This window comes from Bufo bufo, chromosome 8, assembly GCF_905171765.1.
Source record: "Bufo bufo chromosome 8, aBufBuf1.1, whole genome shotgun sequence".
Lineage (NCBI taxonomy): Eukaryota > Metazoa > Chordata > Amphibia > Anura > Bufonidae > Bufo > Bufo bufo.
Genome location: NC_053396.1, coordinates 219865220 through 219879207, shown reverse-complemented (window position 1 = coordinate 219879207; position 13988 = coordinate 219865220). Strand labels below are relative to the sequence as shown.

Sequence of the window (13988 nt, the reverse complement as noted above, 5' to 3'; positions counted from 1 at the left end):
TGAAAAAAAACTGCCAGGGCTCCTCCCCAGCTCCTCTACACCCCTGGGTGGCACATTTTCAGAGCGTTGTCTATATCTAAAGAAATTAAAAAAATAGAGCTAAGAAAAATGTTCCTGGCACCCAAAATGTAAATGTTGTACCAAATTATGTGTTTAAGGTGGTTTTACAAAAAGTGTTTTTAAAACCTCTTAGGGTTCCTTTATACACACTTCTGTACATGGTGCACTATGAAAAAAATGCAGTGGACTTAAAAACAAAACAAAAAAAAACCTGCATTTCTTCACTTCATGTTGACCAACAGTAAGTGGCTGTGAAGGTTTTTGCCACAAAAAAGAAACCTACAAAGCACGCTCGAACAAATGGCACATTTTTATGTGAAATTTTAGAAAACAGCGTGCACCATTGTGATAGTTTTGGTGCGGTTTCTGCCCATTTGGTTGTGTCTTTAGGGTACTAATAATAAGCCCACCCTCCCACTTTGTACTTTGGGTGGAGTCCATTATGACATCGGGTCTAGGAAGCAGAACTGCGGCATGCTCTATGTCCTGTAAGAGGTAATATAATTCCTCTTTTCTTCTCTTTGTTTTACTGGAAATTGTTTCGCTGTTATTTTTATTTTTCAGAACGGAGACGTTTCCTGCCGCTGACATGTCATCGTCCTGACAAGGAGCTCGGTAGGGGGGGCGCTGCGTGCCAGCAAATTCTGCCAGGAGGATGGCGTTTCTATTGGCTTTTCTTATCATGCTCCCGAAGTGTGGAAATCGGAGAAGGCGTGAGCTCCTCGCTTATTACATTTGCATCGTTCCCAATTTGTGCCACTGTGCCAAAAATGGATCAAAATGGATTAGAAAAGTGTTGATCTTTCCTCTCGGCTGTATGGAACACACCTCCAGCTGAGGTCCTATGATGCCTCATAGCTTAGTTCACCGTTTTATGGGAGGTGAAGCACTCTCTACATCAAATTACCGCACAGTGGTGGCTGTGAAGCTTCTATCCTCAATTAGAAGGTCTCCCGAAGATGCTGAGAACAGACATTGAACCAGCAGGAGGTGACCTCAGATCTAAGAAGCTAGAAGACAGCTTTTAAGGGGTTGTCTATCTTTAAACTTTCTTTAACAGACCTCACAGAGTAGCCGGACCCTTGATGGGGATCATACTTATCTGGTCCACGCCACTGGGTTCCAGCTCCATGTGATCAATATCAGGAGGATGTTGATTTCAATAGACCCAGGACCTGCAGGGGTGGCCGTGGAGCGATGCAGCCGGAACCCAGTGGTGGGGACCAGGTAAATATGATCCCCCCCCCCCCACCGAGGGGCAGGACACTGTGATTGGCCCCCATAAGATGAAGATAATGTCCAATATAAATCTAAACATGAACTTCAGAGGTGATCTGACCTCCATCCCCCTCCAATCATATTCAAATATCGCTAGTCCCCATAATGAATCTTGCAGTAGTTCTCCGCCACCTTTTATTTTTACGTGAAAGTAGAAAAAGTAACAGTTTACTAACTATGTACAATGTTATTGGTTTTCTATTGTTTGTAGCAATACAATGTATCTATAAGACGGAAGATGTGTTTGATAAGAATGGAACGAAGTCTAAGGGTCATTTTTCATCAGAAATTCTTCTCTTGCAATGTCAAGTATTCACAGCTATATTCTGTACAGAGGGTGAAAGTCTTTTGTCCTGTCAGGCCGGGGTAGACGTACCGTAGGAGGCACCTGCACAAGGCACCAGATGGTAATGGGGCTAAATGCACACGATCAGGTTTGCGTGCGGATTTTCTGCACGGATTTGCATGTGGAAAACCCTCACCGTAGGTCATGTACATTGTATTCTATGAGAATTTTAAATTCTCATGCACACGATGCAGATTTTAAAAAGGGGACAGGTAAATCCGCACCAAATTTGATTGACCGCACGGATTTCCCTGCGAACACCTGCAGATTGTCCGCACATAAATCCTGAACATGTGCATTTACCCTTAAAATGCTTCATACTGTTTATCAGTTTACATCTAATGGATTTCATGGCGCTATTACTAGTGGATTATTAGAGAGACATGAGGGGTCTGTGATGACCTGGTGGAGAGAAAAGGGCCCATATACCTTATTTGCACTGGGGCCCTCTGTGGTCTGCCTTTGCTTTTCAGGTTTTACACCTATGCCCTTAGTATGAGGACATCATGGGGAAGATTTACTAAATCGTGCTGGAATATTGGTTCATCCATCCCTGCACTATATTTATTTTGTGCTTTAGACACTTTTTGCACTATTAAAAAAGGTGTGGCCCACTGGGAAGGGGTGTGGCTTAAACTGTCACAACCTGCGCCAAACTTTTGGCACAAAGTAATCCAACGAATATTTGGTGTAAAGTTGTACAAGTTAGCAAGAAGCCCCACATTTATCATCAGGCATCAGCCGCTTGGATAGATCTCACAGATCTTGAGATCTTTAGACTGTCTGGTCTTAGTTCACACTGTTTAAATAATAGACAGGATTCGTCAACGTCTTTTGGCTTTGAGATCTTTGTCCTAATAACCAATCAAGAGAAAGAACGTTGACCCAAACTGTAAACCCATTCCTAGTCGCTGGATGACTTTCCTCTAATTCAGCCAATTTTGGTAGAAGTGGACCATGGTCTCCATCAGACACCTGTGTGACTAATCTCTGGAGGATATTTTGTTGAGTTTTTTTTGGGCTAATTACTATTGCTTTTCTTGAGATACGTCAAGAGCAGAACTTTCTACTGTATCTGGACCTTCCCACCCTTGATCTCCTCTTGACCCCATAAACTATGGCTGCTCTTGTTGTCTTCTGACAAAAGGTAATACACGAACGTCTTGGTAACCCCATATCTCTGCACTTTCCACCCTCTTGCCTGTATTTATTCAGTGTGAATTCTTGCTCAATCTTCTCATGTGTCCTTCTTTCCAGTGTGGGACATAATACAAGTCTGTGTAGCACGGAGAGGCAGTCTCCTGTATGGCAGATATACTGAAACTTCTCCAAAAAGACAGCTTCTATCAGAAGACCAGCCCCACCACTTTTGGAGAGGACCACCCCTCTAAAAGACTGTCCTATTGAGAAGGTTCTACTTTGTGTTTGCCGTTCACACCGACAGCAGAACCACAGTGCCAAGAATGATCTGGATACAAAAACATTTAAAACAAGATAAAAAGTAGACATAAAAATGGACTCATATTTTTGAAAACTATTTGGTCTTCATATCTGAGAGCTTTGCCCGGTCCCAGCTGAATGTTTCGTCATTTTACAAAAACATTCCTGGACTTATCCGAGTCGTTAACTCTTCCGGTCAGTGAACCCACGGATATCGCCCCCATCTTAGCTGGTTACGTCTTCAGGCCGCTCACTTTCTGAATGTTTCTTGATAATAGAGTCATCTAAGGACAATGTTTGAAAGTTTTCCTTGACGTTGTTGATGTCCAACTCATCTCTACTGTTCTCCAGGTTCTCGGGTCCCTCGTAACAGCCGGAATCTCGGGGAAGGTGACAATTTAGACTCAAGGATGACGTCTCGGCCCCCTCCTCATGATCACTGCCGGCTGCAAGAATAAAATTATTAGTCAAGATGACCGCCATAAAACTGTCCATGATATATAAGATTTTCCCTGCCTGGCTGCTGTCTCTATAATTGTTCCTGTGTAAGCAGCTAAATGAATGCTGAGTGCTCGCTATTGAGAAGGAACAGCTGACACGTAACAGCTGTTCTACACTATATACAGCTGCCTCTATCTATACATACATGGCCAGCAGTGGCGTAGCTAGAAATGACTGGGCCCCACAGCATCTATTTGAATGGGGCCCCCTTCCCCAGTAATTTTTTCGCAACCCCTTCCCTTCACGCCGCCTACATTCCTGTGGCTAGTAAAGACCGCTCTCTCAGACCAGGCCCGGCAGCTGTTCCATCCGTTTATGCTGCCCCTGTATATAATTTCATTGTGTAATACTGTTGAGGGGGCCCTGACAAATTTTTTTTAGTCCTCCTCCTGGATGGGCCCTTTCTAGGTCAGGGCCCCAAAGAAGCCGCTTCCCCTATAGCTACACCCCTGATGGCCAGTTTTAGGACTATGTAGGACCGAGGCAGTGAGGAGTCGGGACAACAGCCGTCGGCCTGGGCGCATCTCCACAGTTCAGTAAATAGAAGATGGGGAGCACTTGTAATGCAATAAATGGGCTGCTCTAGAGCTATTTATCTAATAGAAAAGTACAATTTCAGTCATTAAAGTAGATTACAAATATGGTATTATCACTGCCCCTGCACATTACAAGAAAAATAAATGCTTATAATTATACCTCAGTATACCATAGAAATGTCTGACAAAAACACTGGAACAGCAAACTGTGTGAAAACCAAAATTTGTGTCAGTCTCAAAACTTTTGGCCATGACTGTACACAGCTCCAGTGCACACCACTTCTCTGAGAATAGCTTTTCTATACACTGCGTCACTGCACACAGCCTCACTGCACCCTTGATCTCTGCAGAGAGCTTCTCTGCACTGCTTCTCTGCACTGCTTCTCTGCACTGCTTCTCTCCACACAGCCTAACTACACCCTTCATCTCTGCTGACAGCTTCACTGCAGATTGCTTACTAGCACACAATTTCTATGCAAATAGCTTCTCTATGAATTGCTTCTCTGCACACTGCTGCTCTGCACACTGCTGCTCTGCACACTGCTGCTCTATACATTGCTTCTCTGCACACTGCTTCTCTGCACACTGCTGCTCTGCACACTGCTGCTCTATACATTGCTTCTCTGCACACTGCTTCTCTGCACACTGCTTCTCTGCACACTGCTGCTCTGCACACTGCTGCTCTGCACACTGCTTCTCTGCACACTGCTTCTCTGCACACTGCTTCTCTCTACATTGCTTCTCTGCACACTGCTCCTCCGCACACTGCTCCTCTCCACACTGCTCCTCCGCACACTGCTCCTCTCCACACTGCTCCTCCGCACACTGCTTCTCTCCACACTGCTCCTCCGCACACTGCTCCTCCGCACACTGCTCCTCCCCACACTGCTCCTCCGCACACTGCTCCTCCCCACACTGCTCCTCCCCACACTGCTCCTCTCCACACTGCTCCTCCGCACACTGCTCCTCCGCACACTGCTCCTCCGCACACTGCTTCTCCGCACACTGCTCCTCCGCACACTGCTCCTCCCCACACTGCTCCTCTCCACACTGCTCCTCCGCACACTGCTCCTCCGCACACTGCTCCTCCGCACACTGCTTCTCCGCACACTGCTTCTCCGCACACTGCTCCTCCGCACACTGCTCCTCTCCACACTGCTCCTCTGCACACTGCTCCTCTGCACATAGCTTCTCCGCACACTGCTCCTCCGCACACTGCTCCTCCGCACACTGCTCCTCCGCACACTGCTCCTCTCCACACTGCTCCTCCGCACACTGCTCCTCTCCACACTGCTCCTCCGCACACTGCTTCTCTCCACACTGCTCCTCCGCACACTGCTCCTCCGCACACTGCTCCTCCGCACACTGCTCCTCCCCACACTGCTCCTCCGCACACTGCTCCTCCGCACACTGCTCCTCTCCACACTGCTCCTCCGCACACTGCTTCTCTCCACACTGCTCCTCCGCACACTGCTCCTCCGCACACTGCTCCTCCGCACACTGCTCCTCCCCACACTGCTCCTCCGCACACTGCTCCTCCGCACACTGCTCCTCCCCACACTGCTCCTCTCCACACTGCTCCTCTCCACACTGCTCCTCCGCACACTGCTCCTCCGCACACTGCTTCTCCGCACACTGCTTCTCCGCACACTGCTCCTCCGCACACTGCTCCTCCGCACACTGCTCCTCCGCACACTGCTCCTCTCCACACTGCTCCTCTGCACACTGCTCCTCTGCACACTGCTCCTCCGCACACTGCTTCTCCGCACACTGCTCCTCCGCACACTGCTCCTCCGCACACTGCTCCTCTCCACACTGCTCCTCCGCACACTGCTCCTCCGCACACTGCTCCTCTCCACACTGCTCCTCCGCACACTGCTCCTCTCCACACTGCTCCTCCGCACACTGCTTCTCTCCACACTGCTCCTCCGCACACTGCTCCTCCGCACACTGCTCCTCCCCACACTGCTCCTCCGCACACTGCTCCTCCGCACACTGCTCCTCTCCACACTGCTCCTCCGCACACTGCTCCTCCGCACACTGCTCCTCCGCACACTGCTCCTCCGCACACTGCTCCTCCGCACATAGCTTCTCCGCACACTGCTCCTCCGCACATAGCTCCTCCGCACACTGCTCCTCCGCACACTGCTCCTCCGCACACTGCTCCTCCGCACACTGCTTCTCCGCACACTGCTCCTCCCCACACTGCTCCTCTCCACACTGCTCCTCCGCACACTGCTCCTCCGCACACTGCTCCTCCGCACACTGCTTCTCCGCACACTGCTTCTCCGCACACTGCTCCTCCGCACACTGCTCCTCCGCACACTGCTCCTCTCCACACTGCTCCTCTGCACACTGCTCCTCTGCACACAGCTTCTCCGCACACTGCTTCTCCGCACACTGCTCCTCCGCACACTGCTCCTCCGCACACAGCTCCTCCGCACACTGCTCCTCCGCACACTGCTCCTCCGCACACTGCTCCTCCGCACACTGCTCCTCCGCACACTGCTCCTCCGCACACTGCTCCTCCGCACACTGCTCCTCCGCACACTGCTCCTCCGCACACTGCTCCTCCGCACACTGCTCCTCCGCACACTGCTCCTCCCCACACTGCTCCTCCCCACACTGCTCCTCCCCACACTGCTCCTCCCCACACTGCTCCTCCCCACACTGCTCCTCCCCACACTGCTCCTCTCCACACTGCTCCTCTCCACACTGCTCCTCTCCACACTGCTCCTCTCCACACTGCTCCTCTCCACACTGCTCCTCCGCACACTGCTCCTCTGCACATAGCTTCTCCGCACACTGCTCCTCTGCACATAGCTTCTCCGCACACTGCTCCTCCTCAATTCACTTCTCCACACACTGCTTCTCTATACTTTGCTTCTCCGCACACGGCTCCTCCGCACACTGCTCCTCCGCACACTGCTCCTCCGCACACTGCTCCTCCGCACACTGCTCCTCCGCACACTGCTCCTCCGCACACTGCTCCTCCCACACTGCTCCTCCGCACACTGCTCCTCCGCACACTGCTCCTCCCCACACTGCTCCTCCCCACACTGCTCCTCTCCACACTGCTCCTCTCCACACTGCTCCTCTCCACACTGCTCCTCTCCACACTGCTCCTCCGCACACTGCTCCTCTGCACATAGCTTCTCCGCACACTGCTCCTCTGCACATAGCTTCTCCGCACACTGCTCCTCCTCAATTCACTTCTCCACACACTGCTTCTCTATACTTTGCTTCTCCGCACACGGCTCCTCCGCACACTGCTCCTCCGCACACTGCTCCTCCGCACACTGCTCCTCCGCACACTGCTCCTCCGCACACTGCTCCTCCGCACACTGCTCCTCCGCACACTGCTCCTCCGCACACTGCTCCTCCGCACACTGCTCCTCCCCACACTGCTCCTCCCCACACTGCTCCTCCCCACACTGCTCCTCCCCACACTGCTCCTCTCCACACTGCTCCTCTCCACACTGCTCCTCCGCACACTGCTCCTCTGCACATAGCTTCTCCGCACACTGCTCCTCTGCACATAGCTTCTCCGCACACTGCTCCTCCTCAATTCACTTCTCCACACACTGCTTCTCTATACTTTGCTTCTCCGCACACGGCTCCTCCGCACACTGCTTCTCCACAATTCACTTCTCCACACACTGCTTCACTGCAGAAATAGTAACTTTACCATTGCACTTCCTGTTTAGGTTGAATCTCCCTCCTGACCATGGATCTGGACCCCTCTAATGAAGTTAGATGTTACAGCTACATCTCTGTGTGTCACATCACTCTTTCACTAGCTTGATTGAGTGTTTTTGGTAATTGCTATAATAGACCCTTCATCCCATCCCTCCTCTAGACTCCCAATAGTCCTATGTCCTCTCTTTCTTCTACCATTTTCTTCCATCCCATTTTTCTGAACCTTCACAACCTCTCTTGTAGCTTTCCTACATGTTGCACATAGTTTCCTTACTGTCATAATCCAGCAAGACTTCCGCCGCGGTGAGGAGCTTCACAACGTGCTGAGGGTCAGTTATATTCAGTTCCAGTAGATGACTCTCCTTCAGATCTTTAAAGTCTTCGATCGTCTCGTAGCCATTGAGCATTAGGGTTGCAATATGTTCCTGTTGATAGGAATGTAATGAGATGAGAATGACCTGGCTTATCGTTTCATCCTCCTCCTCTTTCTCTTTTATCATTGGTGTTAAAGGGGTCGCCCAGTAATATATTAGGCTGTATCCAGCCCCACTCCTTCCATGGGCTGCTTTTGGATTTTCAGCATTCAAGTGAATGTCACTGACGTGCAACAGCAGACATATGGCTGGATGAAGCTTCTTCTGGACAATCCCTTTAATTTTGTGTAGAAAACAAATATTTCTGCCTGTTTTTCATATATTGTATATCATGTTAGTGTGGGGTTGTAGCCAGCAGGGGGGCCCCATTTTAATTCCTGTTATGGGTCTCTTAATCTGAAGGAAATGAATGTCTGACCTGCATATTTAGCCGTTCCAGTAGTTCCTGTAAACTCTTCGGCTGGAATTTTTTGCTCCGTCCATGTCTCCGGACTTTTCTTGGGTTCTCAATCTCCTCTGGAAGAATATCAACGTAGATGAACTTGAATGATCCAACCTTGTTCTTAAGCATTCCTGTCCAGGTGCCATCCGGTGGCTTCTCAATGATGTCAATGAGGTCTCCCACCTGAAGACCACAGAAGACGCATTAGTGTTGGCTTTTCATCTGGGCTTGGTGCCTTTTTGCTATTGTCATGCATGTGTGTGTCCTGCTTATCTAGTCTCCAGCAGTAACTGACTTGTCATTAGAATCTAGCTCATTCCGACATAGTTCTGTCACTTTGCTGGAATTTGTAGGAAGTATCTAGATACTAGCAAGCAACCCTATAATCTAATGTATATTTCAAGCTGTACATTATATCTAATGGCAGTTTCTCTCCATGAATTGTATGGGGCGGCATTCTTACTCTGAGCTTGAGGGAGTCTTTTTCGTATGGACTTGGTGTGAAGTCGGTGTGGACCTTGGCCTTTCCACAGAAGGGACCAGTATATGGAGGGGCGAGGTTCTCCAAGTTGACGCTGTCTCTGTTACTGAACATATAGGAAGGACTGCACAGCTCACTGCCTGGAAGGAAATACAATGGAAGAGATGAGTTGCCCATTATAAACCAGACACTTGGGTCAGCCTACTTTTTATATTTGAGGTGCAGTTTTGGGGGGGGTTCCTCAGCTTCTTGTTAATGTGTTGAAATAAACTGAGTAGGGGTCTCTCAACTTCATCCTGTATTAGTTTGGCCTGATAAATGATCTTAGAGACGGATTGTGATGTATGATTACATCTGTCGAGGATATCTCTAACTATAAAGGCCGGTGTACACACAGCCTATCATGGAAACGCTGCTTAGGATCAGGCAGCCCGGACAATGTACAGACATCTCCCTTCTTACCTTTCCTCAACATATCCTAAGATCAGCGGCACAATATGACGAGTTTTGAAAGAAAACATGATTTCGGTATACTCTGTTGGGAGTTGTTTATGCTATATGTGTCTATATGCGGCCTCCCAGTGGTTGTGACGTGCATTGCAGCCTCATCAAAGGTTTTGCTAGCATGTCCAGATCATATATTGACTATTAATGATGAAAAATGTAAGCCCTTAATGAAACTCTAAAGGTGGAACCATTTGTGACAGTGCTCCCAGGAGCACCTCTCATGGTATCAAGGTTCTACTGTTATTACTGGGATAAGGGATTGAATTGGTGCAAGCTAGACTGAGGAGTGAAGTCCAATGAACCCATAGTTTTCACCCCTCTAACCTCCAAAATGAAGAGTGGTCTTAGCTACATGGACATTACCAGTGATCTTCAGGTTATGATTGAGGCCAAATACAGGAGAACTGCAGGGGTTTACTGGAAGAGTTGGGACAGCCTCAGGCTCAATTGCAGGAACCGAAACCAATAGAGCTTGAACCAAGGGATAAATCCAAGCCATGTCAAGAGGAGACATAAGAAGAAGACTACCAAAGGCAGGAGACAAAACAGACTGTGAACCAGAACCAGGACCAAGAAATGGACCAACTGCATTCAGAATCTGCAGATTTAGATCCATGTACATGTCCATAGGAGGCGGCATCACAGCAGAGAGTGAACGTGCAATCTAGATGTTTAGATTCGCCTGCAAAGACAATGGCTGAATATATAGCTTATATACATTGCACTAATATGCCATAGAGTCACTTGGCTGCGGTATCGCAGCAGGAACGCACAAACAAATGCACACTGCAAGTAAAACTGAATAAATATGAACCAGTAAGATGCCCCTGCTGAAAGTAGATCGCTGTCACTTATAACCAATTGTAACATAAGTTACCTTGCTAGTTGTTCTCGTTACGTTCTATCTTCCTCTCTATGCAGTATGGGGATCAAGCTGGGCATGGGTCTGGGTTCTAAGATGCGGCCGGTGGCGCGATACCGTGCATATAAGTTGTACCTCGCGCTCTCAAGGAGCGAATAGTGACGTCACAATACAAACTACGGAGAGTTGCGAGCACCGAACTTCCTTCCAACGCGCTTCAGACAGTACGCTGTCCTTCGTCAGGGAAATGGAATACGATAGTGCTGCTGGATTCCTTGTATAGATGCACTTTCTCTGAATGACTACACTTTAACCCTTTACTTCCCCTCTTGTAATACGTTATTATACACTTATTCAAATGCAAATAGTTCTATTTCAGAATTCTAAACCCCCAGGTGCCAATGTATTCATGTTAGAAATCCATTTGGTTTCTATTCTGGACATGTTTTTAATAAAACCACCTCCCCTTTTATTTGGCCTCACCGCCTCTATCCCACAGAAAATGGACCCAGTAAATTTCCCATCATGTTTTTCTTCGTAGTGCCGTGATAATGGGTGTCCCAAACGCGTTGGCAGGAAGTTCGGTGCTCGCAACTATCCGTAGTTTGTATCGGGACGTCACTATTCGCTCCTTTAGAGCGCGAGGTACAACTTATATGCACAGTATCGCGCCACCGGACGCATCTTCGAAACCAGACCCATACCCAGCTTGATCCCCATACTGCATAGAGAGAAAGATAGAACGTAACGAGAACCACTAGTAAGGTAACTTTTGTTACAATTGGTTATAAGTGACTGCGATCTGCTTTCAGCAGGGGCATCTTACTGGTTTAGGGAAAGGAGTGCGCGGTGTCTTTCCTATTTATTCAGTTTACATACAGTGCATTAGTCATCAGGGGGCGACACTGAGCATAACATAAAGCTCCTCCAAGAGTAAAGAAGAAAATGCATGTTCCATGATAATACTGACAATGAATGAGACTGCAGGGTGCAGTAATGGACCCACCGCTAGAGGTCTGTCTGCTGACTGCTGTGTGCTGGTTGTCCTCGGGATCTGAGAATTTTCTTGGAAAGCTGCCATCCATGCTTCCATCCAGGGAAATTGGCGACATAGAGCCTTGCTCTCCATGTTCTCCCTAGGATGCAAAGGGATGGATACAGAAATGTGTAAAATGTATAAAGATGTATACAACTCATAAAGAAGTAAAACCAATTAGATGTAGATGGAGCTGGAAAATATCGCTACATGGTTTATTCTGCATTCCCTCTGCACTCCCCTCAGCTGAGTTGGGGTTGAGTGTTATGTGCTGAAGAATCTTAAAGGGTCACTGAGTTTTGGTAAAACTTTTGATGTCCGAGACATATCAAAAGTTTTGATTGATGATGGTCTTAGCGCTGAGACCCCCACCGATGACTAGAACAAGGGGAGAGAAGGGCTCACGTGTCACATTCTCTCATCGCTGTAGAGAAGCTTTCCTTATCTCCCGTCATCAGGGCCACCTACAGGTCATGTTTTCAGGATTTCCTTAGTACTGAGCAGGTGAGATTAGTGTCAATGCAAGCAAGGGTGCACAGAGAGACATAGGCCCGCCTTCAGCAGTGCACTTAACTTCCTGTTTGCATATGGATTAAAGGTACTTTGTGTTCCGGATGAAGCAACCGACCGGTATAACACATATCTGCTTATAATCAGCAGGATCAATCCTACTAAGCATTATGCCAGGTTTAATAAGAGACTCTTAAAATAATAAAATCTTCCTACCTGTAGCCACCACTAGAGGGCGTTCAATGTATAATTGTATGCTGTAGGCTTCTTAGCTCCCTCTAGTGGTGGCTGTTAGTAGAAATAATGTTATCATTTAACTCTCTGATCTTTATATCATAAAAGCTGAGGGTTCTCATTGCCCCATACCCTTATCTTCTCACCATTTCATCAGCCATCGCCTTCATCATCATCTTCCCTGACTTCCTATTCATCGTCCGAGATATAACAGCTCGCCATTTCTTGCTGAACTTGCCTCCGCTGTGTTTCCCTTCTTCTGCTCCTTGGGCGTCAGATGGAGTCTCATTTTCAGGGATCTATAGAAAGAAAACATCAGAAACTCAAAAATATTAACAAAATAAACAGGAGACGATCAGATCATATAATTGAGTGAAAATGGACCATGAAAGACCCTTTGTGGTACAGCAATAGTTACTTGATAAAATGGTGCCTGCCTACAGCCACCACTAGGGGGAGCTTGCTGCATGCAGAATTATTATTGTGCTCAGTGGAGGCCCTTTTTCTCAGCCTCCTTTGGGGCCTCAGGTGGTCACAGGTGGGGGTGAAGACGTCTACAGTAAAGAACCCACTATTAAAATTACAAGTCTGCTGCAATTGTAGAAACACAGACGGGTTAAAACTTTGCAACATTGTAACTTGCTATCAGTAAGCCGCTCCATCCTGCCCCTTCTGCCCACTGATTCCTGCCACCTCTGCTCGGGGCCTTTGAAGTAGATGCAGCTCTTTATACTGACGAGTTCATGCGCAGTTTCATTGGAAGTGACTTTAGTAACACTCTGCACCCTTGTGTAATCTTGATGGTTCATCGCCATTGTGCAACTGCCAGAGGCGCAGACTTTTGAGAAACCATTGCATCTGTCCTCAAAACAAGCAGCAACAGTGATGCAGACGATAGCTCACATGTAGCAGTGCTAGTGCAGCAGAGAGCTCACATGTAGCAGTGGTAATGCAGTAGAGAGTTTACATGTAGCAGTGCTAGTGCAGCAGAGAGCTCACATGTAGCCGTGGTAATGCAGTAGAGAGTTTACATGTAGTAGTGCTAGTGCAGCAGAGAGCTCACATGTAGTAGTGCTAGTGCAGCAGAGGGCTCACATGTAGCCGTGGTAATGCAGTAGAGAGTTTACATGTAGCAGTGCTAGTGCAGCAGAGAGTTTACATGTAGTAGTGCTAGTGCAGCAGAGAGCTCACATGTAGTAGTGCTAGTGCAGCAGAGAGCTCACATGTAGCCGTGGTAATGCAGTAGAGAGTTTACATGTAGCAGTGCTAGTGCAGCAGAGAGCTCACATGTAGCAGTGGTAATGCAGTAGAGAGTTTACATGTAGCAGTGCTAGTGCAGCAGAGGGCTCACATGTAGTAGTGCTAGTGCAGCAGAGGGCTCACATGTAGTAGTGAAGTGCAGGAGAGAGCTCACATGTAGCAGTGCTAGTGCAGCAGAGAGCTCACATGTAGTAGTGCTAGTGCAGCAGAGAGCTCACATGTAGCAGTGCTAGTGCAGCAGAGAGTTTACATGTAGCAGTGCTAGTGCAGCAGAGAGCTCACATGTAGCAGTGCTAGTGCAGCAGAGAGCTCACATGTAGCAGTGGTAATGCAGTAGAGAGTTTACATGTAGTAGTGCTAGTGCAGCAGAGGGCTCACATGTAGTAGTGCTAGTGCAGCAGAGAGCTCACATGTAGCAGTGC

At 48.3% G+C, this 13988-nt stretch overlaps 1 protein-coding gene across 1 annotated transcript in view; it reads right to left on the bottom strand.

Annotated features, from left to right (window-relative positions):
• Positions 1 to 1448: 1448 nt before the first annotated feature.
• SASH3 (SAM and SH3 domain containing 3) overlaps positions 1449 to 13988 on the bottom strand; it is a 37715-nt gene continuing 25175 nt past the window's right edge. The window contains exons 3-8 of the mRNA XM_040405387.1: positions 12453 to 12605; positions 11533 to 11662; positions 9140 to 9297; positions 8653 to 8859; positions 8135 to 8285; positions 1449 to 3570 (exon numbers count right to left, since the gene is read on the bottom strand). Coding sequence (XP_040261321.1) covers positions 3350 to 3570; positions 8135 to 8285; positions 8653 to 8859; positions 9140 to 9297; positions 11533 to 11662; positions 12453 to 12605 — 1020 coding nt within the window. The 3' untranslated portion in view covers positions 1449 to 3349. The remainder of the gene's footprint in view (positions 3571 to 8134; positions 8286 to 8652; positions 8860 to 9139; positions 9298 to 11532; positions 11663 to 12452; positions 12606 to 13988) is intronic.